Source organism: Piliocolobus tephrosceles, chromosome 1 (assembly GCF_002776525.5).
Source record: "Piliocolobus tephrosceles isolate RC106 chromosome 1, ASM277652v3, whole genome shotgun sequence".
NCBI lineage: Eukaryota > Metazoa > Chordata > Mammalia > Primates > Cercopithecidae > Piliocolobus > Piliocolobus tephrosceles.
In genome coordinates this window covers 126533135-126558861 of record NC_045434.1, presented here as the reverse complement: position 1 = coordinate 126558861, position 25727 = coordinate 126533135, and the positions used below count along the sequence as shown (strand labels likewise).

Below are 25727 nucleotides of genomic sequence, written 5' to 3'. Positions count from 1 at the left end.
CATCGGGGTAGAGTTCTCACGAATGGCTGGTCATGATCCTCTTGGTACAGTATAGTGAGTGAGCTGTCACGGGATCTGTTTGTTTAAAAGTGTGTAGCACTTCCCTCCACTCCTTCCTCCTGCTCTGCCCATGTGAAGTGCTGGCTCTCCTTTTGCCTTCTGCCATGATTGTAAGCTTCCTGAGGCCTCCCCAGAAGCAAAAGCTGCTATGCTTCTTGTATAGCCTGCAGAACTGTGAGCCAATTAAATCTCTTTTCTTTTTAAATTACCCTGTCTTGGGTATTTCTTTATAGCAATGCAAGAATGACTAACACAATTATGAAAATATTTATGTCAATACATTTGCAAATTTACATAAAATGGACACATTCCTAGAAAAATGTCTTAACAACACGGATTTAAAAAGAAACACAAAGCTTGAAGAGTCCTATAACCATTACAGAAAGAACACATCAGGCCCAGGTGGTTTTGTCTTAGACAAGTTCTGTAAAACTTAAAAATAATCAATTCCATGCTTACACAAATTCCTCCTGAGAATAAAAAGTTGTCTATACTCCACAGCTCACTTGATGAGAGTACTGTAACCGTGATACCAATATCAAAGAAAAGCACGAGAAAGGAAAAGTACAGGACAATCTCACACACGAACATACATTTAAACATCCAAAACAATATGCTTGCAAACCAAATCTAGCAATGTATTAAAATATAACACACCATAAACAAACCGAGTTTACTCCAGGAATTCAAGAATAGTTCACACCATGTACTTGGCCATGTAAACAAATACAATCGGAACAACCAGATTATCTCACCTGCAGAAAAGACGTTTGATAAAAATCAACAGGCAAGTATGATTTAAGGTAAAACTCTTGGCACATTTTTAAAATCAGAAAGAATACAAGGATGTCCACTACATTATTCTCTATTTGTTACTATTCTGGAAGTTCTGACAAAATAAAATGAGAAAAATAAAAGGTGTAAGGATTAGAAAGAATTAGAACTACCACTATTTGTAGATGATGAGACTATCTTCACAGATAACAAAGATTCATAACAAATCATCAGTTTTAATTAGAATGTAGCAAGCAGTTCTTATGAGATTACTATACAAAAATCAAACATATCTCTACATACCACCAACAGAGAAAATGTCAGTAAAAGATATATTACTTCCAAAAGTAAAAAAACAATACAAGATACTTAGAAACAAACACACCAAAGATACGCAAGACTCTTACAAAGACAATTAGAAATGTTACTGAAAAGCGTTAACGAGATGTAAACATTGAAGAGAGAGAGAGAGAGATGAAGTTTCTGGATAGGAAGACATCATCATATAGATATAAGTTCTCCCCAAACTGATATATTCAATTTAATGCAAATAAAAATGCCAACAAGGTTCTTTTGTGAACTTGTCAAAGCTAATTTAAAAACCTATGTAAGAAAGAAAGGAAAATTAAAACCCTTCTGAAGGATAAAGCTAAGGGAGTTTCGTACTGGGTGAGGGACAGACAAACCAGTTAATAGAATAGACAGCTAGGCTGAATAGCTGTATAATAGAAGCAGAAAAAAAAAAAAATAGAGAGCTAAGATACAGACCTATACATACACAAAAACTTGACATATCAGTGGTGGCATGGCAGAAATGGACTGTTGAATAAATGGTGCTGGGCTGGGCCCCTGTTTTGCCATATGAAAATTAGATCTCTTTCAAACATTATACAGAAAAAATCAATTCCAGATGAATTAAAGACAAATGTGAAAAGCAAAATGTGCCAGGCACAGTGGCTCATGTTTATAATCCTAGCACTTTGGGAGGCCAAGGTGGGCAGACTGCTTGAGTCCAGGAGTTCGAGACCAGCCTGGGCAACATGGAGAAATTCTGTCTCTACAAAAAATACAAAAATTAGCTAGGTGTGGTTGTGCACTCCCATAGTCCCAGCGACTTGGAAGGCTGAGGTGGGAGGATTGCCTCAGTTGGGAAGATCGAGGCTGCAGTGAGCTGTGACCATGCCACTGCACTCCAGCCTGGGTGACAGAGTGAGACTTTGTCTCGAAAAAAGAAAAGAAAAATATTAGAACTTCTAGAAAATAACACTTGAGTATAACTTTATGACCTTTAAGTCCTAAGGGAAAATATAAATTTGGATTCCTAAAGGAAAATATAAACATTAAAATCTAAAACTTCTGGCCAGCCATGGTGGCTCACGCCTGTAATCCCAGCACTTTGGGAGGCCGAGGTGCGCGGATCACGAGGTCAGGAGTTTGAGACCAGCCTGGCAAACATAGTGAAACCCTGTCTCTACTAAAAATACAACAATTAGTTGAGCATGGTGGCTCACGCCTGTAGTCCCAGCTACTCGGGAGGCTGAGGCTGGAGAATTGCCTGAACCCAGGATGTGGAGGTTGCAGTAAGCTGAGATCAGGCCACTGCACTCCAGCCTGGGCAACAGAGTGAGACTCTACCTCAAAAAAAAAAAAAAATTCTAATACTTCTCTTCATATAAAACAGTGAATGAATAAGCAGGAAGAAAATGAATACAGTTTTTTATATGTATAAATAAACAAATATAAATATAAATATATATATACACATATACCCGCACACAAGTATGTTTATGGATATGGAAATATATTGTCCATGTAACCATCCTATAAATATATATATGCACACGCACACACAGTTAGTCCTCTGGATCTACAGGTTCTGCCTCCATGGATTCAATCAACCATGGACAGAAAATATTTGGGAAAAAAAATGGATAACTGTATCTGTACTGGACATGTACAGGCTTTTTTCCCCTTGTCATTATTTCCTAAATAATACATTATAACAACTATTTACATAGTATTTACACTGTATTAGGTATTATAAATAATCTGGAGGTATTTGAAGTATATGGGAGGATGAGCAATGTGCAAATACTACATCATCTTATAAAAGGGACTTGAGCATCTGTGGAGTCTGGCATCCGTGCAAGGTCGTGAAAATACATGCACACACGCACACACACACACAGATGGTCATTTCTCCTTAGATGACCATCTGTGTGTGTGTGTGTGTATGTAGATATATACATATGACCTACATATAATATGAAAAAGGATTAGTTTACAGAATAGATAAGTAGAAAAAAGAGAAAAAAATCGTACTAAATTGAAGAAAGATCGTAAAAGTCCACTGAATTTGAGAAAGAATTAATAAGAAAACAGACATGTAGACATGGCCTGATTAAATTTCAGAATTCTAAGGAAAGAGAATCAAACTAGGATCAAACATCTTTTCTGGAACTCTGACTGCTGGAAGAGAATGGAATAGTATTTACACACTCTGAGAGGAAAAAATTGTGGCATTACAATTAATATTGTACATTAAGCCAAACGACTATAGAGATATTGTCACAACAAAGGTATTTTCAGGCCGGGCACGGTGGGGTCACCCCTGCAATCCCAGCACTTTGGGAGGCCGAGGTGGGCGGATCATGAGGTCAGGAGATCGAGACCATCCTGACCAACATGGTGAAACCCCTTCTCTACTAAAAATACAAAACTTAGCTGGGCATGGTGGCGCATGCCTCTAATCCCAGCTACTTGGGAGGCTGAGGCAGAAGAGTCGCTTGAACCAGGTAGTCTGAGGTTGCTGTGAGCCAAGATCATACCACTGCACTTCAGCCTGGCAACAGAGTGAGACTCTGTCTAAAAAAAAAAAAGATTTTTTTTTCAGAGATGATAGGTGGGCGTAGTGGCTCACGCTTGTACTCCCAGCATTCTGGGAGACTGAGGCGGAAGGATCACTTGAGGTCAGGAGTTTGAGACCAGCCTGGCCAACACAGCAAAACCCCATCTCTACTAATAATACCAAAAAAATTAGCTGGATGTCATGGCACACGCCTGTAATACCGACCACTCAGGAGGCTGAGTCAGGAGAATCACTTGAACCCCAGAAGTGGAGGTTGTGGTGAGCCGAGATAGTGCCACTGCACTCCAGCCTGGACAACAGAGTGAGATTCAGTATAAAAAAAAAAAAAAAAAAAAAAAAAAAGAAACCTTAAAAGAAAAAAAAATTAAAAAAAAATAATCCCAAAAACCCTTTCTCAAAAAAAAAAAAAAAAAAAAAAAACTGAAGGAAACACTAGAGCCAAATAGAAAACAAAATGAAATCAGAAGAAGACATGGTATATAAGAAACAGTGGTAAGTTAAGACTATATAACTGTTGATGTTATGATGAGATTTAATTAAAAAGTGATACTTGAGCTAGGAGAAAGATAATGAAAATCTATTCTAGAGTGTTTTTAAAATTTTCTTTCCTCTCATTCCTGACATTTCATGATTCTTTTCCCTCATATTTGCCTTATTGCCTGGAGAATTCCTTTAGCCTGACTTTCGATTCACCAATAAGGTTTTCGGCTATATTTAGCCTGATAATTACTGACTTAGAACTTTTAATTTTGATAAGCACTTTGTTTTAATTTCCAAGGAATCTTTCTTGTTTTAAGATTGCTTCCTTTATAAAACATATTATTCTTGGCCGGGCGCAGTGGCTCACGCCTGTAATCCCAGCACTTTGAAAGGCTGAGGTGGGCAGATCACAAGGTCAGGAGTTTGAGACCAGCCTGGCCAACATGGTGAAACCCTGCCTCTACTAAATTAACTGGGCATGGTGGCGGGTGCCTGTAATTCAAGCTACTAGGGGGGCTGAGGCAGGAGAATTGTTTGAACCCGGGCAGCAGAGGTTGCAGTGAGCTGAGATCACACCATTGCACTCTAGCCTGGGCAACAGGGCAAGATTCTGTCTCAAAACAAAACAAAACAAAACAAACAAACAAAAAAAAACCCTAACAGATTATTCTTTTTTATTTGGAATATCTCCTTGATTTTCAATGATAATATGAAATTTAAAAAGTTATTTTCTTTTTTTCTTCCTAAGTTTCTTGTGGTCACCCAGGAGCTAAAAAGTTATTTTGTTTCTATATTAACTTTTGGGAGGGGATCTTTGTTTTGAACCTGTTAATTATCTTCACAATATCTAATCATATTTCATTTTCAGTTTATTATAAATGAAAGTCTAGATTAGTGTCATCTGATAGAACTTTCTGCAATAATAAAAATTTTCTATTGTATATGATCCAAAATGGTAGCTACTAGCCACATGTGGCTGCTGAACATTAGAAATGAGGCTAATGCAACTCAGGGACCAAATTTTAAATTTTACTTAGTTTTAACTAATTTAAATTAAAATATACGTAGCCACATATGGCTGGTGGCTACCATACTGGACACTGCAGGTCTAGATTGTTAAATATACTTGGCTAATATGGGCTCTTCCAGCAAATGTATTGATCACTACTGATTTCTTCAGCAAGACCCCACCTTTTCCTAGTCTGCTGAGCTCCATGCAAGGTACAAAAGATGGCTGAGCTGAAGTGTAGAAAAAGACCAGTAGGGAACCCCCGTTACCTTAGTAAGGCTTAGCAGGAAGGCGTCTACTTCTGCCTCCTTGTCTTGCTGCCCCTCACCACGTCCTGTCAACACCCTCCTACACACACACACACACACACACACAAATGTGGTACCCAGTGGTGGCCAGCAGAAATGTTCATGCTATCTCCGTCAGCAGCTCATTTGCATCTTTGCAGAGCTCTTCCCAGCTTCAGATTCATGAATAGAGGCTCTTTTAGGAATGGAGTAGAATTTTTTCTCTAACAGTGGCTGTACTGCCCCAGTAGGAAAGTGTCAGTAAAAGGAAGTCAATCACAGATGCTCAGTCCTACATTGCACTTTGAAAATACAAAATAATGGCACTATAAAAATCCAAAATCTGGCTTGGCATGGTGGCTCATGCCTGTAATCACAGCACTTTGGGAGGCTGAGGTGGGCAGATCATGAGGTCAGGAGATCGAGACCACCCTGGCCAACATGGTGAAATCCTGTTTCTACTAAAAAAAAAAAAAAAAAAAAAAAATTAGCCAGGCATGATGGCAGGTGCCTGTACCCCCAGCTACTCAGGAGGCTGAGGCAGGGGAACTGCTTGAACCCGGGAGGTGGAGGCTGCAGTGAGCCGAGATCACGCCACTGCACTCCAGCCTGGGTGACAAAGCAAGACTGCTTCAAAAAAAAAAAACAACGCACATAAATAAAAATAAAAATCCAAAATATTTGGCCTCTTATCAATGTGAAGCAAACCCAACTTAGTTCTAAGTATTGTGATGCACAGTATATAACAATCTTCCAAATGTTTCACTAAACCATGAAATCATTCAGTAAATAAACAATACATAGGGTGACAGACCAAGAGGGAAATATTTAATACATATGCTAAATTAAAAATAGAGCCTCCAAATTAGATGCAACTTCAGAAGCAACTTGCACACTAGCAGTTGGGTCAAACCAAAGATATCTGCTCCTTATGGTGAAAAACACAGTAACAATTTTGTGATTATTTTGCTCTATGAACATTTTTAAGCGCTCTATACCACTGGTAAACTAGACTTTTCACATTATTCTTATAGGAAAAGTCATCATCATTTTCTCCAAATTCTCTACCATTTCTCAAGTACACCCTAAGATAAGAGACTAAATGACATTTTTAGTTTCTGATGCCTTAGATGAGAATTTCCAGGGCATTCTTCTCATATAAGTCTTTCGAATTGGAAAATAATACACAAAAGCGGCAGGGTCGTTATGTAGGAGAAGCAAAGGCTTTGGAGGAAACATCTAGGTATGTGACACATATTTGGCAGGACTCTGGTTATTTACACCTTTGAGCCTCGATTTTTCTCATTTGTAAAATGAAGATACTATTATCTGTCTCACAATAATGAAAGGAACACTTACTAGTATACTCAATATTCTCTATTTTCTCCTTTTACACTTACAAAAAAATCACCTGCTATTTCTAGACTTTCACAATATCTAAAAGGGAAAGGTTGTTGTTTTGCATTATATGTCAAAGAGACTTTCCTGGCTGGGTGCAGTGTGGCTCATGCCTGGAATCTCAGCAGTTGGGAGTCCGAGGCAGGCAGATCACTTGAGGTCAGGATTTTGAGACCAGGCTGGCCAACATGGTGAAACCCCAACTCTACTAAAATACAAAAATTAGCCAGGCGTGGTGGCACATGCCTGTAGTCCCAGCTACTCTCGGGAGGGTGAGGCAGGAGAATCACTTGAACCTGGGAGGCGGAGGTTGCAGTGAGCCAAGAATGTGATGATGCACTCCAGGCTGGGTAACAGAGCTGGACTCCATCTAAAAAAAAAAAAAAAAAAAAAAAAAAGAGACTTTCCTAAAATAGTTCAATATAAATATTTACATTCAGTGAACTACTGTCCCCCTAAAATTCATGTCCACCTGGAATCTATGAATGTGACCTTATTTAGAAATAAGATCACTGCAGATATGATCAAGTTAAAATGAGGTCCTTCTGAATTAGAGTGGGCCTTAAATCCAACTGGTACCCTCATAAAAAAGGCATGTGAAGACAGAGATACAGGAAAGGTCATAGGATGGTGGAAGCTGAGATTAGAGTGACGTAGCTGCAAGCTGAGGAAGGCCAAGCATTGCTGGCAACCACTAGAAGCCAGGAGGAAGCAAGGAGGATTCTTCTTTAGAACCTCCAGAGGGAGTATGGCTCCATGACACCTTGATTTCAGACTTCTACCCTTCAGAACTATGAGAAAATACATTTCTATCATTTTGAGCCACCCAGTTTATGGTAACCCTAAGAAACTAATACAGTATTGATTCCTAAAACAAAAACAAAATCATTTTGGCTTATTTTCCAGAGGAAAAAAGTACCACACATTTTGCTATAGCTGAATGATAGCAAGCAGATTTATATCCTGATCTTGTTTGACGTGGATTTTTTGAGAATATATTTTAGTAGTATATTAGTTGGGGATAATGTTTACAAGTGACCAAAAGTTAACTCAAACAGGCGTGAGAGAGAGAGAGAGAGAGAGAGAGTGTGTGTGTGTGTGTGTGTGTCACAAAGGTGGGAACAAAGGGAGTGGGGTAGGGTTCTAGGAGTGGATCCTGCCTTCCCAAGAAAAGAACCACCAACCCAGGACCAACACAGCCATAGCAGGGCCTCTTGAGCCACTGAATGCAGCACCAGACACTGGTTTCTCCTCTCTTCCTGTTCATTATCTTCATTCTTCTATCTATAGACTACCTTTATCTTCTAAGTGAAAACATGACTGTCAGCAGCTTTCAAGCTTTATCATTTACAGAGCTTGGTTGAAGACAGATTGATTCCATTCTCTAGGTCTCCAAGCCCAAAAAGCTCAGAGAAAGTCTTCAATTGGTCTGAGTGAGGCCAGCTGTCCACCCTGAACTATCCAAAGCAGCCCTGCAGCTGGGCCATTCCCAGAGAGAGCGATGGATAAAGGCACTCACTCTACACAAGGAACAGCTCTAGTTTCCTTCCTTAATAAAGAAACCGTTTCACTTAAAAAAAAAAATCTCTAAACACTGACTAAAATGCTAAAATGAAGTGAGCAACCAGGGGAAAGAAGTATTAATAATTTCAAGGGCAGACACAAACACGATTTGGAGAAGAAACAGCAGTCATAGACAAATCAAATTATCCATAAATGTAACACACTGATAGAGAGTTTTAACGAAGAGCCAATAAGCACATGAACTGGATGCTTCGTGTATGTAAGTATAAATAAAATAATTTTCACTATTGGGATTCAATGAAAAACCACTTTCTCTATTTAAAAGAATAAAAAATATGCAGAAAATTAAGCAACAATTTTTTTTCCCTTCAAATTTTAAGTTCCAGGGTATGTGTGCAGGATGTGCAGGTTTGTTACATAGGTAAACGTGTGCCATGGTGGTTTGCTGCACAAATTAATCCATCACCTAGGTATTAAGCCCAGCATCCATTAGCTATTCTTCCTGATGCTCTACCTCCCCCAACCCCTCCCTTCAACAGGCCCCAGTGTTTGTTGTTTCCCCATATGTATCCATGTATTCTCATAGCTCAGCTCCTACTTATAAGTGAAAATATGTAGTAGTTAGTTTTCTGTTCCCACGTTAGTTTGCTGAGGATAACGGCTTCCGGCTCCATCCATGTCCCTGCAGAGGACATGATCTTGTTCCTTTTTATTGCTGCATAGTATTCCATAGTGTATATGTACCACATTTTCTTTATCCATTCTATCATTGAGGGCATTTGGGTTGATTCCATGTTTTTGCTATTGTGAACAGTGCTGCAGTGAACATATGTGTGCATGTATCTTTAAAATAGAATGATTTATATTCATTTGGGTAAAAACCCAGTAATGGGATTGCTAGGTCAAGCGGTATTTCTGCCTCTAGATTTCTGAGGAATCGCCATACTATATTCCACAATGGTTGAACTAATGTACATTGTCACCAATAGTGTAAAAGCATTCCTTTTCCTCCACAACCTCGCCAACATCTCGTTTCTGGACTTTTTAATAATCGTCATTCTGAGTGGTGTGAGATGGTATCTCATTGTCGTTTTGATTTGCATTTCTCTAATGATCAGTGATGCTGAGCTTTCTTTCATATGTTTGTCAGCTGCATGACAAACATGCATGTCTTCTTTTGAGAAGGGTCTGTTCATGTCCTTTGCCCACTTCTTAATGAGACTGTTTTTTTCTTGCAAATTTGTTTAAGTTCCTTGTAGACTCTGTATATTAGACCTTTGTCAGATGGACATATTGCAAAAATTTTCTCCAATCCTGTAGGTTGTCTGTTCACTCTGATGAGTTTCTTTTGCTGTGTACTTTTGCTGCAATTGCTTTTGGCATTTTTGTCATAAAATCTTTGCCTATGCCTATGTCCTGAATACTACTGCTTAGATTTTCTTCTAGGGTTTTTTATAATTTTGGATTTTACACTTATGTCTTTAATCTACCTTAAGTTTTGTATAAAGTGTAAGGAAGGAATCCAGTTTCAATTTTCTGCATATGGCTAGCCAGTTCAACTCCTTGCAAAACAGAAAATCCTTTCTCCGTTGCTCGTTTTTGTCAGGTTTGTAGATCAGATGGTTGTAAGTGTGTGGTCTTATTTCTAAGTTTTCTACTCTATTCCATTGGCCTGTGTCTGTTTTTGTACAAGTATCATGCTGTTTTGGTTACTGCAGCCTTGTAGTATAGTTTGAAGTCAGGTAGCATGATGCCTCCAGCTTTGTTCTTTTGGCTTAGGACTCTCTTGGCTATTCGGACTCCTTTTTGGTTCCACATGAATTTTTAAATAGTTTCTTATAATTCTGTTAAGAACGTAAATGGTGGTTTAATGGGAATAGCATTGAATCTATAAATTACTTTGGGCAGTATAGCCATTTTCACGATATTGATTCTTCCTAACCATGAGCATGGAATGTATTTCCATTTGTTTGTGTCCTCTCTGATTTCATTGAGCAGTGGTTTGTAGTTCTCCTTGAAGAGGTCCTTCACTTCGCTTGTTAGCTGTATTCCTAGGTATTTTGTTCTTTTTGTAGTGACTGTGAATGGGAGTTCATTCATGATTTGGGTCTCAGCTTGCCTGTTGTTGGTGTATAGGAATGCTAGTGATTTTGCACATTGATTTTGTATCCTGAGACTTGGCTAAAGTTGCTTATCAGCTTAAGAAGTTTTTGGGCTGAGACAATGGGATTTTCTAGATATAGGATCATGTCATCTGCAAATGAGGATAATTTTACTTCCTCTCTCCCTACCTGAATACACTTCATTTCTTTCTCTTTCCTGATTGCCCTGGCCAGAACTTCCAATACTATGTTGAATAGGAGTGGTGAGATTATTTCTAAAGATGATTAAACTCAATGTACAACTTGTAATTTTCTTAGAAATAGAAATTGACACTTACCATGTTACTAGGGTCTCTATCAGCTCGATCTAGTTCAAAAGAATTTATTTTATTGGCACTCATTTCATCAGTGTCAGCAATGACATAATGTCTAGGTGAGTAGGCATTGGACAAGCTCCCAAGCAGCCTCAGGATCTCAGTGGTATGCCCACCTGGAAAAAATATCAGAAGTCCTAAGATTAATAAACCCACAATGGACATATCCATTTGACCATGTTATACCAATGTCATCGTTTCAGGTGGGGGGACACTGTAATTGTATATTTCTCAGAAGACACAAGAACATTTGAAAACAATAAATCTATGCACTTGTATAAATACAACTTTTACATCAAAAGCACTAGCAGTAGGTACTAAGGAAGGCACAAAACAGTATAAGACATAGCTCTTGCTATCAAGAAGACTGGTGAGAAAGGGGCAAGACACATATATGAAGACAAAGAAGATCCAAGACAGCAAGAAAAACTAAAATGTGGAGGGTAAGCAAATGGTTACGAAAAATCAATGCCTTAAGAATAAGGAAGATCCCTGTGATGGCGGGCATCTGCAGTCCCAGCTACTCGGGAGGCTGAGGCAGGAGAATGGCATGAACCCGGGAGGCAGAGCTTGCAGTGAGCCAAGATCATGCCACTGCACTCCAGCCTGGGTAACACAGCAAGACTCCATCTCAAAAAAAAAAAAAGAATAAGGAAGATCCCTGAAAAAGGCTGAGATGACTTGAAAGGGGAAGATAATGGAGAGATAGGAGTAGGGAGGCCACTGGGTGGAGATAGGGATTGTTAGCGCATGAAATGACAAGATCTGAAACATGTGTTCAAAGTGTGGTAGGAATACTGGGAAGAAGGTACGGGTGAAATAAGGTCACAAAAGCAGGATGGGAAAAAGGAAGCCAGTCACTGAAGGTTCTATGTAGAGAAATAAAGTGAAGGGGGCATGAGCACTGACCAGCAGGGCTTGGGCTTTCCTAAGAAACATTTTTTGTCTACCACTGTAAGTCCAGCTCCTATCAGAGGTCTCAGCACACTGCAGCTCCTCAAATATTTATCAGCTTCACCAAATGAGTAATGTTCAGTTTCTGAAGTCATATAATCTCCAAAATTTTAATACATTAATTACAAAAGCATAAATTTAAAAATCAGCTATGTTCATTGAGGTTTCCTTCATGAAAACAATAGAATATCTACCTATCTATAAACTATTTAAGCAAAATAGTCAAACTCCTTATCAAGGAGCCCTATCATACCTATTTCAGTCTCATCTCACAAGCGTTGTGCCTCAGTCAGGTTGATGTCTTTAACATTCTCTGCATTCATTTTATTTGTTACTCACTCCTTGCCTCTGGTTATGCTGCTCCCCATACCTAGAAGGCTTCCCCCACCCCACCTCCCTTATTGTTGTAAGAAAGAGTATATAGTGATACAGGGACACAAACAAAGATAAATTAAACATGAGTTTCCCCCCAACACCAATTTGCGATCTTGGCTCACTGCAACCTCCACTTCCCAGGTTCAGGCGATTCTCCTGCCTCAGCCTGCCTCAGCCTCCCGAGTAGCTGCAATTACAGGCGTGCGCCACCACACCTGGCTAATTTTTGCATTTTTAGTAGAGACAGGGTTTCACCATTGTTGGTCAGACTGGTCTTGAACTCCTGACCTCAGGTGATCCACCCACGCAGCCTCCCAAAGTGCTGGGATTACGGGCGTGAGCCACCGCGTCAGGCCCACATTTTTTTTTAATAGTAGAAACGAAAGGATTTCATTCTAGATTCCAGGAGGAATTATATATAGAAACAAATTTGACATAGATTTAGTGTGAATTTCAGGAATTAAAATCATATGTTAGCTTCATAACCTGTCACCCATCTTCTTGACTGGGGCATACAGTTTACACATCTGGTTTATACTCTTTTTAGTATTTTTGGTTTTAGCTTCAAAAAAAACAAAGTCAGGCCAGACACGGTGGCTCACGCCTGTAATCTCAGCTACTCGGGAGTCTCAGGCAGGAGAATTGCTTGAGACCGCACTCCAGCCTGGGCAACAGTGTGAGACTCTGTCTCAAAAAAGAAAAAAAAAGTGGTGGTACTCCAAGTAGGTACTTGTTTTCACAGCTGGAATAATTAAGAGTAAAACCTAATATCCACATCTTCCACTACAATAAAAACTTCATTATACCTGCTTTAATAGTCTTTTTTTTCCTCTTTTTTTTTTTTTCTTTTTTAAGGAAACCCTCACTGAATACTGTGAAAGTTCTCAGGATAAAAATAGAGTCACTGTGACAAAATGGAGCTGGGAAAGGCCATGAAGGAAGGGTTCTTAATGCTCAATCGCCTGAACACAAGAACTACCACAAAAGACTATACCAAAACCACAACCTTGTACAAAGGCCATTGCAACCTTATGCAAAAAAATACTCCTGCAAGGACATCTGCCCAGCCACTGCCTGCCTAACCTTGGACTGATGCCACCCTTATTATTGATCCCTGTAAGCAAGGATAATTGTTTCAAAACAACTTATATAACCCTCCCCATTTTAGCTTTAAAAATCGCTGTCTTCCCTTGCCTCTTTGTGCCCATAGTTTATTCAGCATGTGTATTCCACACTACAATGCTTACTCTTGAATATACTTATTATATTTGGAGAATCTCTCTGTTATTTAGGTTGACAGTATATTCACTGAAAATTTAACCTTGTTATTGAATAAAGTCATTAAAATGATGGACTTTGTCTTCCATTTTACTCTTTTATTAAGATACATTTTTTTGAGAATAAGATCCTCTAAGTTCTACCTTAAAATATATCCAGCATCCAATCACTTCTCACCATTTCTTTTGTTATACCCCTGCTCCAGGCCACTGTCACCTCTCACATGGATTATGAACACAGCTTACTGATCTGTTCCCTGACCCTCTTCCCCTTCAGTCTATCGCAACATAACATCCAGTGTGACCCTAGTCGAGTTGATCAAATTATTTACTTCTGCTCAAAATCCTCCAGTGGCTTCATGTCTCATGTGGAATAAAAGGCTTCTTATACTCTGACCTCAACTATGTTCCCTCTTGGAGCTCATCTCCTGTTCCTCCCTGCTTACTAAATCTACTCTAATCACTCTAGCCTCCTTGCTGTTGGCTGTCATCTCCCCAAGGAGGCTTTCCCTGACAATCTTCATAAAAAGCAATGCCCGGCCAGGCACGGTGGCTCACGCCTGTAATCCCAGCACTTTGGGAGGTTGAGACATGTGGATCACGAGGTTAGGAGATCGAGACCATCCTGGCTAACACAGTGAAACCCCGTCTCTACTAAAAATGCAAAAAAATTAGCCAGGCGTGGTGGCGGGCACCTGTAGTTCCAACTACTCAGGAGGCTGAGGCAGGAGAATGGTGTGAACCCGGGAGACGGAGCTTGCAGTGAGCGGAGATTGTGCCACTGCACTCCAGCCTGGGCGACAGAATGAGACTCATCTCAAGGAAAAAAATAAAAAATAAAAGCAATGCCCCCTTCCCCAAATCATAGTGTTTATCACTGCATAACTTACTGTGTAGTCTATTTAATTGTTTTGTTTTTTATCTCCCTCTATCCATGCCTCACTAGAAGGCAAGCACCGTACTATGAGGGCAGGGATTTGTTTGTTTTGTTACTGCTGTACCTCCTATTCCTAGAAAGAGCAGGCCGTCCTATTGAAGGAAAGATTGAATGAAAAGATTGAATGAAAGTTTGATATTAAATCTAACATTTGCCTAAGAAGGCTGTATTGTGTTTCAAAGAAAAGTAGTTTTGGCAAATGTTCTCTGAACAGAAGTGGTCTACTAATAATTTATTTTTTTTTTAGACAGAGTCTTGCTCTGTTGCCCAGGCTGGAGTGCAGTGGCGTGATCTCAGCTCACTGCAACCTCCACCTCCTGAGTTCAAGCGATTCTCCTGCCTCAGCCTCCTGAGTAGCTGGGATTACAGGCACCTGTCACCATGCCCACCCAATTTTTTTGTATTTCTTAGTAGAGATGGGGTTTTGCCACGTTGGCCAGGCTGGTCTTGAACTCCTGACCTCAGGTGATTCACCTGCTTCAGCCTCCCAAATTGCTGGGATTATAAGTGTGAGCCACCCGTGCCTGGCCTCCTAATAATATTTTATGATATCTAAAGAGTAAATGTTGCTTCATCTTCAAGGTAAATATTGAAAATGTCTTCTTCCTCCTCCAAAATGTTGGGCATGAACTATTAAACTGCTTATCTCATTACAAGTCTTTCTTTAACTGGCATGGTTCTTTCAGGCCCTTGATACCTTCCTACCCTCAATAACTTGAATGAAGGCACCATTTGCCAGAAGAATTATCAACCTTAATTTTGGTTTCTAGTCCACCAAATGTAACACTATCAAGTCATTAGTCCTAACATCTCGTTCAAGTCAGAAACCTGGAAATCACCCTTCAGTCCTTCCCTCCCACATCCTCTACTTTCAACCCACAGTTGTGGATTTAACCCCTAAAATCTTCCAATCTCATACGAATGCGATTGCTTCTCTCCAGCCCCACACCTATCACTCCAGTCAGGCCATCTTTATCTGTTATCAGAAATATTCAAAAGGGTCCTATTTGTTTCTCTATTTCAGTCTTTGTCAAGACATTCTTTTGACAATGCAGGCTGAATAATCTTTGTGAACCCTCAGATGGAAGTGGGTGACTCTCCACTGAAAAAGATAAGCCACGTGCGGTGGCACGTGCCTGTGGTCCCAGCTACTCGGGAGTCTGTCTCAGAATCACTTGATCCCAGGATTTACAGGCAAGCCTGGGTACATAACAAGAGTCTGTCTTAAAACCAAAAACCAAAACAAAACTTCAAAAGCTCCTTTTGCCACCAAGACTAATACAGTAACCATTTATTAACTGCTTATGTAAAAAGAAAAGAAAATGTCACGATCTTCCAAATTTATTATGCCAAGGGGAAAAGCTAAGCCCTGAAAACTGACTCATGTAACATGGCTTTTTCTCTTTGGTGTGTGACTGCTGCTTCCTGACCTTTGTGTTGAGATGTTATACATTAACCAGACTCCCTAGTCTTTATTCAAACCTAGATTAAATGACATTAGAGATAGAGGCCTTTGTGATTGTTACCTCCTTATACCAGAATGTTAAACAAATCCCTTAGTGTGTAATCAATAGTAGTGTTGGGACTTAGAAAACAATATCCCAAAATGAAGGCCTTAGAAGTAAAGTTTTTTCTCTGGTCTTCTCCTGTCCTCTGTCTCTCAGTCCCATACTCCCCTGAGGGTTGCCATAGAAACCAGAATCTCTCTCTCCAGGGCGGGTCACAGAAACCAAGAACTCCTTCTCTCAAAAACTAGTCATAAAACCTAAAAATACTACTCTAATTTTACTCCAACTTTCTGTGTAAAAACTGGCGATAAAGTAATTATCCGAGCTGGGCGAGGTGCCTACACCTTTAATCCCAGTACTTTGGAAGGCAGGAGAATTGCTTGAGGCCAGGAATTCAAGACCAGTCTGGTACACATAGCAAGACACCATCTCTATTTTAAAAATTAATTAAATAAAAAAAAATAAATTATCTGACCTACCTTGTTTGATGGTAGGTCATAAGACCCCCATTCCAGAGAGGGTCCTACCCCATATCCAGAAGGAAAGAATGCATGCTCAGAGAAACCAAGAAAAATCTAGACAGGCCTTGCTGGGCTTCCCTACTGTCTATTAGCATTAAATTAGACCCTTTTGTCCAGTCATAATTCTACATGGCTATCCATACTTTGTTGAACCTAAGCATAAAAGCAGACCATTTCCCTCGTATCTTTGGGTCTTCATTCAGAACGCTTTCATATATGCTTCATAAATGTGTGTCTTTTCTCCTATTATTTCTGCCTCGTCAGTGATTTTCAGTGAAACTTCAGAGGGCAAAAGGGAAGTTTCCCCTTGGCCCTTACAGTAGCCAACCAAATCTTGTATCTGTATGTTAGCCTTTCTATGGAAAATGTTGTAATTTTGTTCAGCATCTCTGTTCTGGTCTATCTAAACTATCTTCATTCTTCCCCACATGGGGAGCACTGATCACCATTCTTTGATATAGGTTTGCTCCCCAGACAGCCACTCTCACGCTTTGTGCTTGAATAAACTCTTCTAACGGGATATTGAGCCCTTTGATTATTTTAGGTTGACACTATATGTCAAGCACTTTAATAAACACTGATTTTTTAATTTAAGCTTTTGATTATATCATTTTATTTTATTTCATTTTGAGATAGGGTCTCACTCTGTCAACCAGGCTGGAATGCAGTGGTGCAGTCTCAGCTCACTGCAACCTCCATCTCCCAGGCTCTACTGATCCTCCTAGCTCAGCCCCCCCAATAGCTAGGACTATAGGTACATGCCACCACATCCAGCCAATTTATTTATTTATTTTAGTGTTGAGACAGGATTTCCCTGTGTTGCCCAGGCTGGTCTCCAACTCCTGAGCTCAAGCAATCCACCTGTTTCAGCCTCTCAAATTGCTGAGATTACAGGTGTGAACCACCACACCCAGCCTAAACACTTAAATATGATCATATTTAAACTCTCCTGTCCTCTCTCAACCCATGTAGAAACAGAAGGTTCAATGAGGTTAACTAATTGCCTAAGATCACCGAAGTAGTAAGTGGCAGAGATGTGATTCATGTGTGGTGTTATGACAACCTAGAGGCCTGTGGTCTTAACCCCTAGATGATATGGAACAGTGGAGTAGCAGCAATTGCTTTATAAAGCAAGATTTTAGGCCGGGGTGGTGGTTCACACCTGTAATCCCAGCACTTTGGGAGGCTGAGGCAGGAGGATCACTTGAGGTCGGGAGTTCAAGACCAGCCTGGCCAACATGGTGAAACACTGTCTCTACTAAAAATACAAAAATTAGCTGAGTGTGGTGGTACACCTGTAATCCCAGCTACTTGGGAGGCTGAGGCAGGAGAATGGCTTGAACCTGGGAGGTGGAGTTGCAGTGAGCTGAGATCGCACCACTGCCCTCCAGCCTGGGCAACAGTGTGAGACTCTGTATAGAAAAGAAAAAAAGCAAGATTTTAAATACCCTTTATAATCTGGACTCAGTTTACCTCCCCACATTTAACTCTACACAACAGTGTTCTCTCAACTCTGGCCATTCAAAGTGCTATTATCTTCTTTTCACATCCTCCCACCCCTCAAAACCCTGGCTCTCCCTCATCTGACTAATTCTTGGTCATCTTTCAAGTCTTGGTTTAGCATTATTTCTTCCAGGAAGCTGCCTGTTTTTTAAGACCTGATAAAGTAGTACCCTTCCTGAAGACTGCCATAGCAATTTGTACTTCTTACACAATCATTACAAGATTATAGCATTTATCTCATTGTGGCAAACACTCATTTTGATTTATTTTGTTAGTTTTTTTTTTTTTTTTTGTATTCTCTATTTCATTCACTGCTGTATCTTTGCATCTCTCACAGGACTTAGCACGGAGTCAGCACTCCGTAGCAAGCAATGTTAGTCAGTTTTATTTCTTGAGGTTAGTTTAGTGTTTGGCCTCTCTAACAGCTCAAAACAGATTAAGTGAATAAAGTAATGCATTATACTTGAACATAAACTTAGTACATTTGCTCATACTATACATGTTCTATCTGGATGCAATCTCCTGCCATCCCCAAATGTTTACATTGTGTGTGTGTGTGTCTGTCTGTCCCTGTCAAATATGTCTACTTAAAATTGTAAGCACCTACACAATTGGTGTATTTAGATTGTATTACCTGACAGGTCAGTGTGTTGCTCACACTCTGCCACCCGGTGTGTATTGCTCTATAGTCCGTAGATAACTGTTTTTATCCTCTTGGACTTTGTATATTTATAAAAGTGACAATTCTTTTTGCCTCATTTGTCATGTAGCATTCGTGTTTCCTAAACTAAATACGCAATACCTAGATTAATAATGCACAACAGCCATACGGGGAAACTGCATGTTAGCATCAAAAGGCTTCTACGTTCTCTCTGTTCACTAATTATTTGTTTGAAAAGTATACGCTACAGAGAGTCTTAATTACAGACAAGTGTAAATTACTTGTCATAAAAAGACCTCTGGGCCGCGTCAGCAAACTAGCCCTTACCCAGGCTAGACTGACCAGTTCCGGCAAGGCAGAGAAACTACAAATCTCTGCATGCAACATTCCAAGAAGTGCTAAGGGTAACAGGGAAGAGGGTCGCGGTGCACTCTGGGGTTTGTAGTGACCAACCCAAGTCCGACAGTCGCTTCCTCGATACTTACCGGACCCAGCCACCACCAAGATACTGAGAGACTCCCGGGGCATAAAGTCCCTGGAACGAAGCACTACCCATATTCGCAGGATTAGGAAAGCCGCCACAGCTCCTGCAGCCGCAGCTAGAATAAGAACACACATCAATGCAGAGAAACGGCGCATGCGTCCAACTTCCGGGGACCGGCCACTGTCAAAGTTCACAACTACGGGTGCCGAAGCAACTCAAACGCGGAGGGACGCACCTCCTGGTGGGCTGGACTTGCCTGAGCTGGGAGGAGTGGAGGGTCGAGGGAGTAGCCAGGGTCCCGCTGACAATTCATTTTACCTCATTTATCATGAGCATTCGTGTTTCCTAAACTAAATACGCAATACCTAGATTAATAATGCACAACAACCATGCAGAGAAACTGCCTGTTAGCATTAAAAGGCTTCTACGTTCTCTACGTTCACGTTTGTCGGCGGAACCCCTGCTACTGCGCGGATTCTGGGCAGCTGCAGCCAAGCGTAAGCTGAAAATCGGGAAGTTAAGCCCTGGGGAAGCTTAATTTACGCCCACGACCAGCTCAGGCCGTCTGTGTGCCCGAAAGGCCCCGAAACTCCCCAGTTAGGAGATGTTCTGGCTCTACCCACTTCGTGAGTGCCACCTGAAGCTGAGGAAATACATCCTTTCTTCTTCTTCTTTTTTTTTTTTTAATGCCAAGAGAAATGTTTGTGTTGCACGCACAGACATTACTGAAAGTGTTTGCCAGTAAGGACCATAGGCTTAAACATTGAATTTAGGTCCCTTATCCAAATCCCCTCTTCCTCAACACGTATGTTTTTAACTTTTCTCGGCGCTTTCACAGTCTCAGTGTGACCAGAGTAGTTGAGGGTGACCACCTCAAGGTAAGCCACAGTCCTGAGAGGATTGCAAAGCTCAGTGGCTCTAGGTAGCAGGATAGACAAGGCACAGTCCCACAATTAATATTCAGTTAATTTTACCACAAAGCATTCCCGGTGTGTTTCTCATGTCCTCAGCCAAAATGATGATCTGCCAACACCCTCTTCAATCCCAATTTTGCTTTTTATTATGTCTAATTAATCCACATTACAACATAAGATCAGGAGCCCCTTCATCCCAAATATAATTTGCCTTCGGTCCATCATAGACCTACCTGTAGGTTATATTGAACAGGTATACAGATGAGTAAACAGGTTCAGAAAGGTGCAACAGCTTGCCCAAGTGGAATAGTATCAGATTTAGAATCAGAAACCAGAAATCTGAGTCCTGCTGGACAGGAGTACCGCATCCTGTATTCCTTTGCTAAATTGAAACTTCCCTGATCACCACACTTACCTGGAGCCTAGAATGTGTTTTTAAAAATGCAGACTCCCAGGGTCCATTGGGAAGCACTGAATCAGAATTTCCAGGGATAGGGCACCTGGGATTAGCTTATGTAACCAGTGTGTCCATTCCTATCAGTAGGCAAGTTTGGGAGACTTTGTGAGTAGAGTTTGTGGACCTTACAACACTTTCCAAATTGTCTTCCATCAAATCTTCTTCTTTTTTTTTTTTTTTTGAGATAGTCTCGCTCTGTGGCTCCGGCTGGAGTGCAGTGGAGCAATCTTGGCTGACTGCAACCTCTGCCTCCCAGGTTCAAGCAATTCTCCTGCCTCAGCCTCCCAAGTAGCTGGGACTACAGGCATGCACCAACATGCCCGGCTAATTTTTATTTATTTATTTATTTTTAGTAGAGACGGGGGTTTCACCATGTTGGCCAGGCTGGTCTCGAACTCCTAACCTCGGGTGATCTGCCTGCCTCTGCCTCTCAAAGTGCTGGGATTACAGGCATGAGCCACTGCACTCAGCTCCATCAAATATTCTTAATCATACATTCTCACAATAAGGTGTTAAAGTGGATATTATTTCCCTTTTTACAGATAAAGAAGTAGATTCCATAAAAGTTAAATAATTTGTCTAAGGTTACTTAGCTAGAAAGGGTGTAGAAAGTTCATAGTTATGGACTTAGAAGTCAGTATCCCTCAAATTTTAATGGAATCAGAACCCTCTGGGCTTACAAATGCATAGTTGGAAGTCCAGAGGTAGGGGCTTTGGTGTAGTATGAAAAACAGCTGGAGGATAATACAAAGAGTATCATTTACTTTTATATGCCCGCTCTGCCATTCCTAATAATGTCTTCAACCTGAAACAGTCTTACTTCATTTTTAAGACATTAGTGGTACCAGAATGGGATGTGTGGATGGTTACATCCAACAGGGCAATCTCCATAGCCAAAAAAGAAGTTATCTTGTCACTGGGTGTTGCTTTGCTCCTCCTGCCCCCAGTCTTGCTCTGTCACACAAGCTGAAGTGCAGTGGCGCGATCTCAGCTCACTGCAACCTCCGCCTCCTGGATTCAAGCTATTCTCCTGCCTCAGCCTCCCGAGTAGCTGGGACTATGGGCTTGCACCACCACGCCCAGCTAATTTTTGTATTTTTAGTAGAGACAGTGTTTCACCAGGTTGGTCAGGCTGACCTCATGATCCGCCCGCCTCAGCCTCCCAAAGTGCTGGGATTACAGGGGTAAGCCATGGTGCCCAGCCTGCTTTATTTATTTATTTTTTGGCAAGGAAACTTATTCTAGAATCCCTCACAGCAGACTTTCTTTCACTCCTTTTGGCCATACTTATATCACTTTCCCAGGCATAAAAGGAAAGCGATCTCAAAACTGCTGAAGGTGAGAGGAGGATGACCTACAACTCACCTGTAGTATATGACTATTGGATGGAGGGTGGGTACTGAACAAAATAGGCATTCTCTCAGTGAGGAGGAAGCTGCAGGGAGGGTTGTTGGGTAGGCAAACAATAGCATCTAGATTGCTGTGATGATGATGTGTCTGAAAAAGCTTTGTAAACTGACACATGCAATGAAATGTCAGGCATATGATAATTACTTAGCTCCAGGCCCCAAGCTCTATATTAAGGTAGATTTAATACTTAGAGGACACCCTTGCATTTCCCATTACTTCATCTCCTCACTGTTGTAATTACCTATATCTGTAGGAAATATCAGTTTGACAACACTTGGCATGTAGCTGGAGTGAATGGAGGCAATCAAACATTGGGGGCTTGCCAGGAAATGCAGAGAATCAAAGAGGGTGGGGTAGCGGACATTGTTTGGACTTACTGGTTGAGTTATTCTGAATTAAGGTGATCATGAAACTCTTCAGTTTTCCTGTCAAGGAAGTTGAGAACTGCAGGGAGCAGCTAGGTAGCAGGCAGGGACAGGAACATAGTTGAGAAGTCCTGACAAAAATGCCACCTGGGTAAGCAAAGTCCTGGGCTGTGACAGACACAGAATGTATAGATAATCAAGAAGTCAAGAAGCTGTAGTGGGCCAGGCACAATGGCTCGTGCCTGTAATCTCAGCAATCTAGGAGGCCAAGGCAGGAGGATCACTTGAACCTCAGAGTTTGAGACCAGCCAAGGCAACAGAGTGAGACCCTATCGCTATAAAAAATTTAAAAATTAGCCAGGCATGATCGTGGTGTGTGCCTGTAGTCCCAGCTACTCAGGAGGCTGTGGTGGGAGGATTGCTTAAACCCAAGAGATCAAGGCTGCAGTGAGCCATATTTGCACTACTGCACTCCAGCCTGGGTGACAGAGACCCTGTCTCAAAAAAAAAAAAAAAAAAAAGGCCAGGCACTGTGGCTCATGCCTGTAATCCCAGTACTTTGGGAGGCTGAGGCAGGCGGATCACCTGATATCGGGAATTTGAGACCAGCCTGACCAACATGGAGAAACCCTGTCTCTACTAAAAATACAAAATTAGCCAGGCGTGGTGGTGGGCGCTTGTAATCCCAGCTACTCAGGAGGCTGAGGCAGGAGAATCCCTTGAACCCAGGAGGTGGAGGTTGCGGTGAGCTGAGATTGTGCCATTGTACTCCAGCCTGGGCAACAAGAGCAAAACTCTGTCTCAAAAAAAAAAAAAAAAAAAAAAAGCTATAGTGGATTAATCAGGAAAGTTAAGACGGAGCGAGAAGAAGCAACAATTAAAATTTCTCTTGGGAAGGTGAGTTGTGCTGAAAATGGGTTTAACAGATTCATGGAAGTAAATTATAGTGCTGCAAAAAGCATGAAAACTGTGTTAATAGTTGACAAAATGAATAATGATATGTGGTCTATAACCAATCATAAGTAAAGTATGTCTGGGAGGTGATTTTTTTTTTTTTTTTTTTGAGACAGGGTCTTACTCTGTCACCCAGGCTGGCATGCAGTGGTGCACTCTCAGCTCACTGCAGCCTCAACCTCCCTGGGCTCAGAAGATGATCTTACCTCAGCGTCCTGAGTAACTGGGACTACAGGTGTGTGCCACCACGCATGGCTAATTTTTGTATTTTTTTGTAGGGTCAGGGTTTTACCACATTGCCCAGGCTGGTCTCAAACTCCTGAACTCAGGCAATCCACCCACCTCAGCTTCCCAAAGTGCTGGGATTACAGGTGTGAGCCACCTTGCTCAGCCTGGGAGGTGATTTTTATTCTCTTCTTTTTTTTTTTTTTGAGATGGAGTCTTGCTCTATCGCCCAGGCTGGAGTGCAATGGCGAGATCTCAGCTCACTGTGACCTCTGCCTCCTGGGTTCAAGCCATTCTCCTGGCTTAGCCTCGCTAGTAGCTGGGATTACAGGCACCCGCCACCACGCCCGGCTAATTTTTTGTATTTTTAGTAGAGATGGGGTTTCACTATGTTGGCCAGACTAGGCTCGAACTCCTGACCTCGTGATCCACCCGCCTCTGCCTCCCAAAGTTCTGGGATTATAGGCGTAACCCACCACGCCTGGCTGATATTTATTCTCTTCTTAAATCTATTTCCCAAAGTTTCTACAGCAAATATTACTCATGCATATTTTTAAAGTTATTTTAGAGGTTCAGATAATTTTGTACTTTTCTGTAGGATTGTACATGTTAATTTATTCAACATATTTAATAAGCATCTGCTGTGTGCCAGACACTGTTTTAGGTGCAGGGGATGTCGTATAAATAAGACAGTGGTCCAGGCAAAAACTTTGGATTAGGGAGATAACAGTGGAGGTAGAAGAGGTCAGATTTGATATACATTTTATGGGTAGAGTCAATAAAATTTGTTAAGGGATTAGATATTGGGGATTAAAAAACAAGGAGGAATCCAGATGACTCCAATATATTTTTATTCAAAACTGGTTAGGTGGTATTACATGCTAAGAATAGACAGACTGAAGGAGAAACAAGCTTTTGTGGGTAGGGGAAGGGGAGGAGAGGATGAAAATGAAGTGGTATGTTTTTGACTTTAGTTTGAATAACCTGCTAGACAACCAAGTGGTTATGCCAGATAGGCAGTTTTATGTACAGACCTAAAGCTTGGGTCAGGTCTAGTGGTATAAATTTAGAATTCATTGGCATATAGATGGTATTTAAAGCTATAGGACTGGGTGAGATCACCAAAGGAGAGTTGAGGTCAGTCCTCTCAAAGAGAACTTTTCTTTTCTTTTCTTTTTGAGACAAAGTTTCACTCTTGTTGCCCAGGCTGGAGCGCAATGGCGTGATCTCGGCTCACTGCAACATCCGCCTCCCTGTTCAAGCAATTCTCCTGCCTCAGCCTCCCAAGTAGCTGGGATTACAGGTGCCTGCCACCACGCCCGGCTAATTTTTTTGTATATTTAGTAGAGACGGGGTTTCACCATGTTGACCAGCCTGGTCTTGAACTTCTGACCTCACGTGAGCCACCTGCCCTGGCCTCCCAAAGTGCTGGGATTACAGGTGTGAGCCACCGTGCCCGACCAGAACTTTCTACAGTGATAAAAATGTTTTGTATCCATGTTGTATACTATCCACATATACCTTTTAAGCAATTGAAATATGGCTAGTGTGATTGAGGAAATGAGTTTTATTTCATTTACATTATTTTAAATTTAAATAGACACATGTGGCTAGTGGCTACTGTATTGGACAATGCAGGATAGAGAAGAGTCTGGAGTCACTAACTTTCAGAGGTCTAGTAGAGGAAATTGAGTCAGCAAAGAAGACGAAAAAGAAAAGGGGTGATAAGAGGAAAATTAGCAAAGAATGGTGTCCCCAAAAACCAAGAAAGGAAAATAATCAAAGAATGAGAGTGCAGTCAGGTATGTCACATGCTGTTGACAGGTGGGATCAGATATCTTGGGAACAGGTTAGTCACTGGAGATCTAAATAAGGTAGTGACGCAAGGCAGATGGAAATGAGAAGAGAGAATGGGACAAGAAAAAGAAAAAAAAAAACAAAACAGTCTCCAGTTATTCCAAGTTTTTCTTTGAGGGGAATGGATAAATTGGGTGGGAGATGGAGGAGAATTTGGAATCGAGGAACCTTATTTTTTTAAGATGGGAGTTAACTGACATATTGATGTTAAAAAGAGCCGGTAGAGGAAAATTGGTGCAGGAGGGAAAAAGAATGAGCACAGGAACAAGTATCTTCAAAAGATGGAATGGTTTGGAACCTGGAGCACAAGTGGAGAGGTTGGACTTTGATAGGAGGAATGACCCTCATTCCATCATAACAGAATGGAGAACAGGGATGAATGCAGATACAGGGTTGTTTGTAGAATTTGTGGTGAGTCAATGAGAGTGTGGACAGTGTACAGTGTGGG

At 41.1% G+C, this 25727-nt stretch overlaps 1 protein-coding gene and 1 long non-coding RNA gene across 3 annotated transcripts in view; one reads left to right on the top strand and one right to left on the bottom strand.

The window, feature by feature from the left end:
* ALG14 (ALG14 UDP-N-acetylglucosaminyltransferase subunit) overlaps positions 1 to 25727 on the bottom strand; it is a 251481-nt gene that overhangs the window by 71453 nt on the left and 154301 nt on the right. Inside the window, exons 1-2 of one of the 2 annotated variants that reach the window (XM_023231014.2) lie at positions 19099 to 19283; positions 10842 to 10993 (exon numbers count right to left, since the gene is read on the bottom strand). In XM_023231014.2, coding sequence (XP_023086782.2) covers positions 10842 to 10993; positions 19099 to 19252 — 306 coding nt within the window. In that variant the 5' untranslated portion in view covers positions 19253 to 19283. Of the gene's footprint in view, positions 1 to 10841; positions 10994 to 19098; positions 19284 to 25727 lie in introns of those variants that run through there. The other variant, XM_023231015.2, reaches the window with a different exon arrangement.
* On the top strand, positions 8069 to 13556 carry LOC111555132. The gene is made up of 2 exons (XR_002735432.2): positions 8069 to 8660; positions 13062 to 13556. It is a non-coding gene; the product is annotated as an uncharacterized LOC111555132 (long non-coding RNA).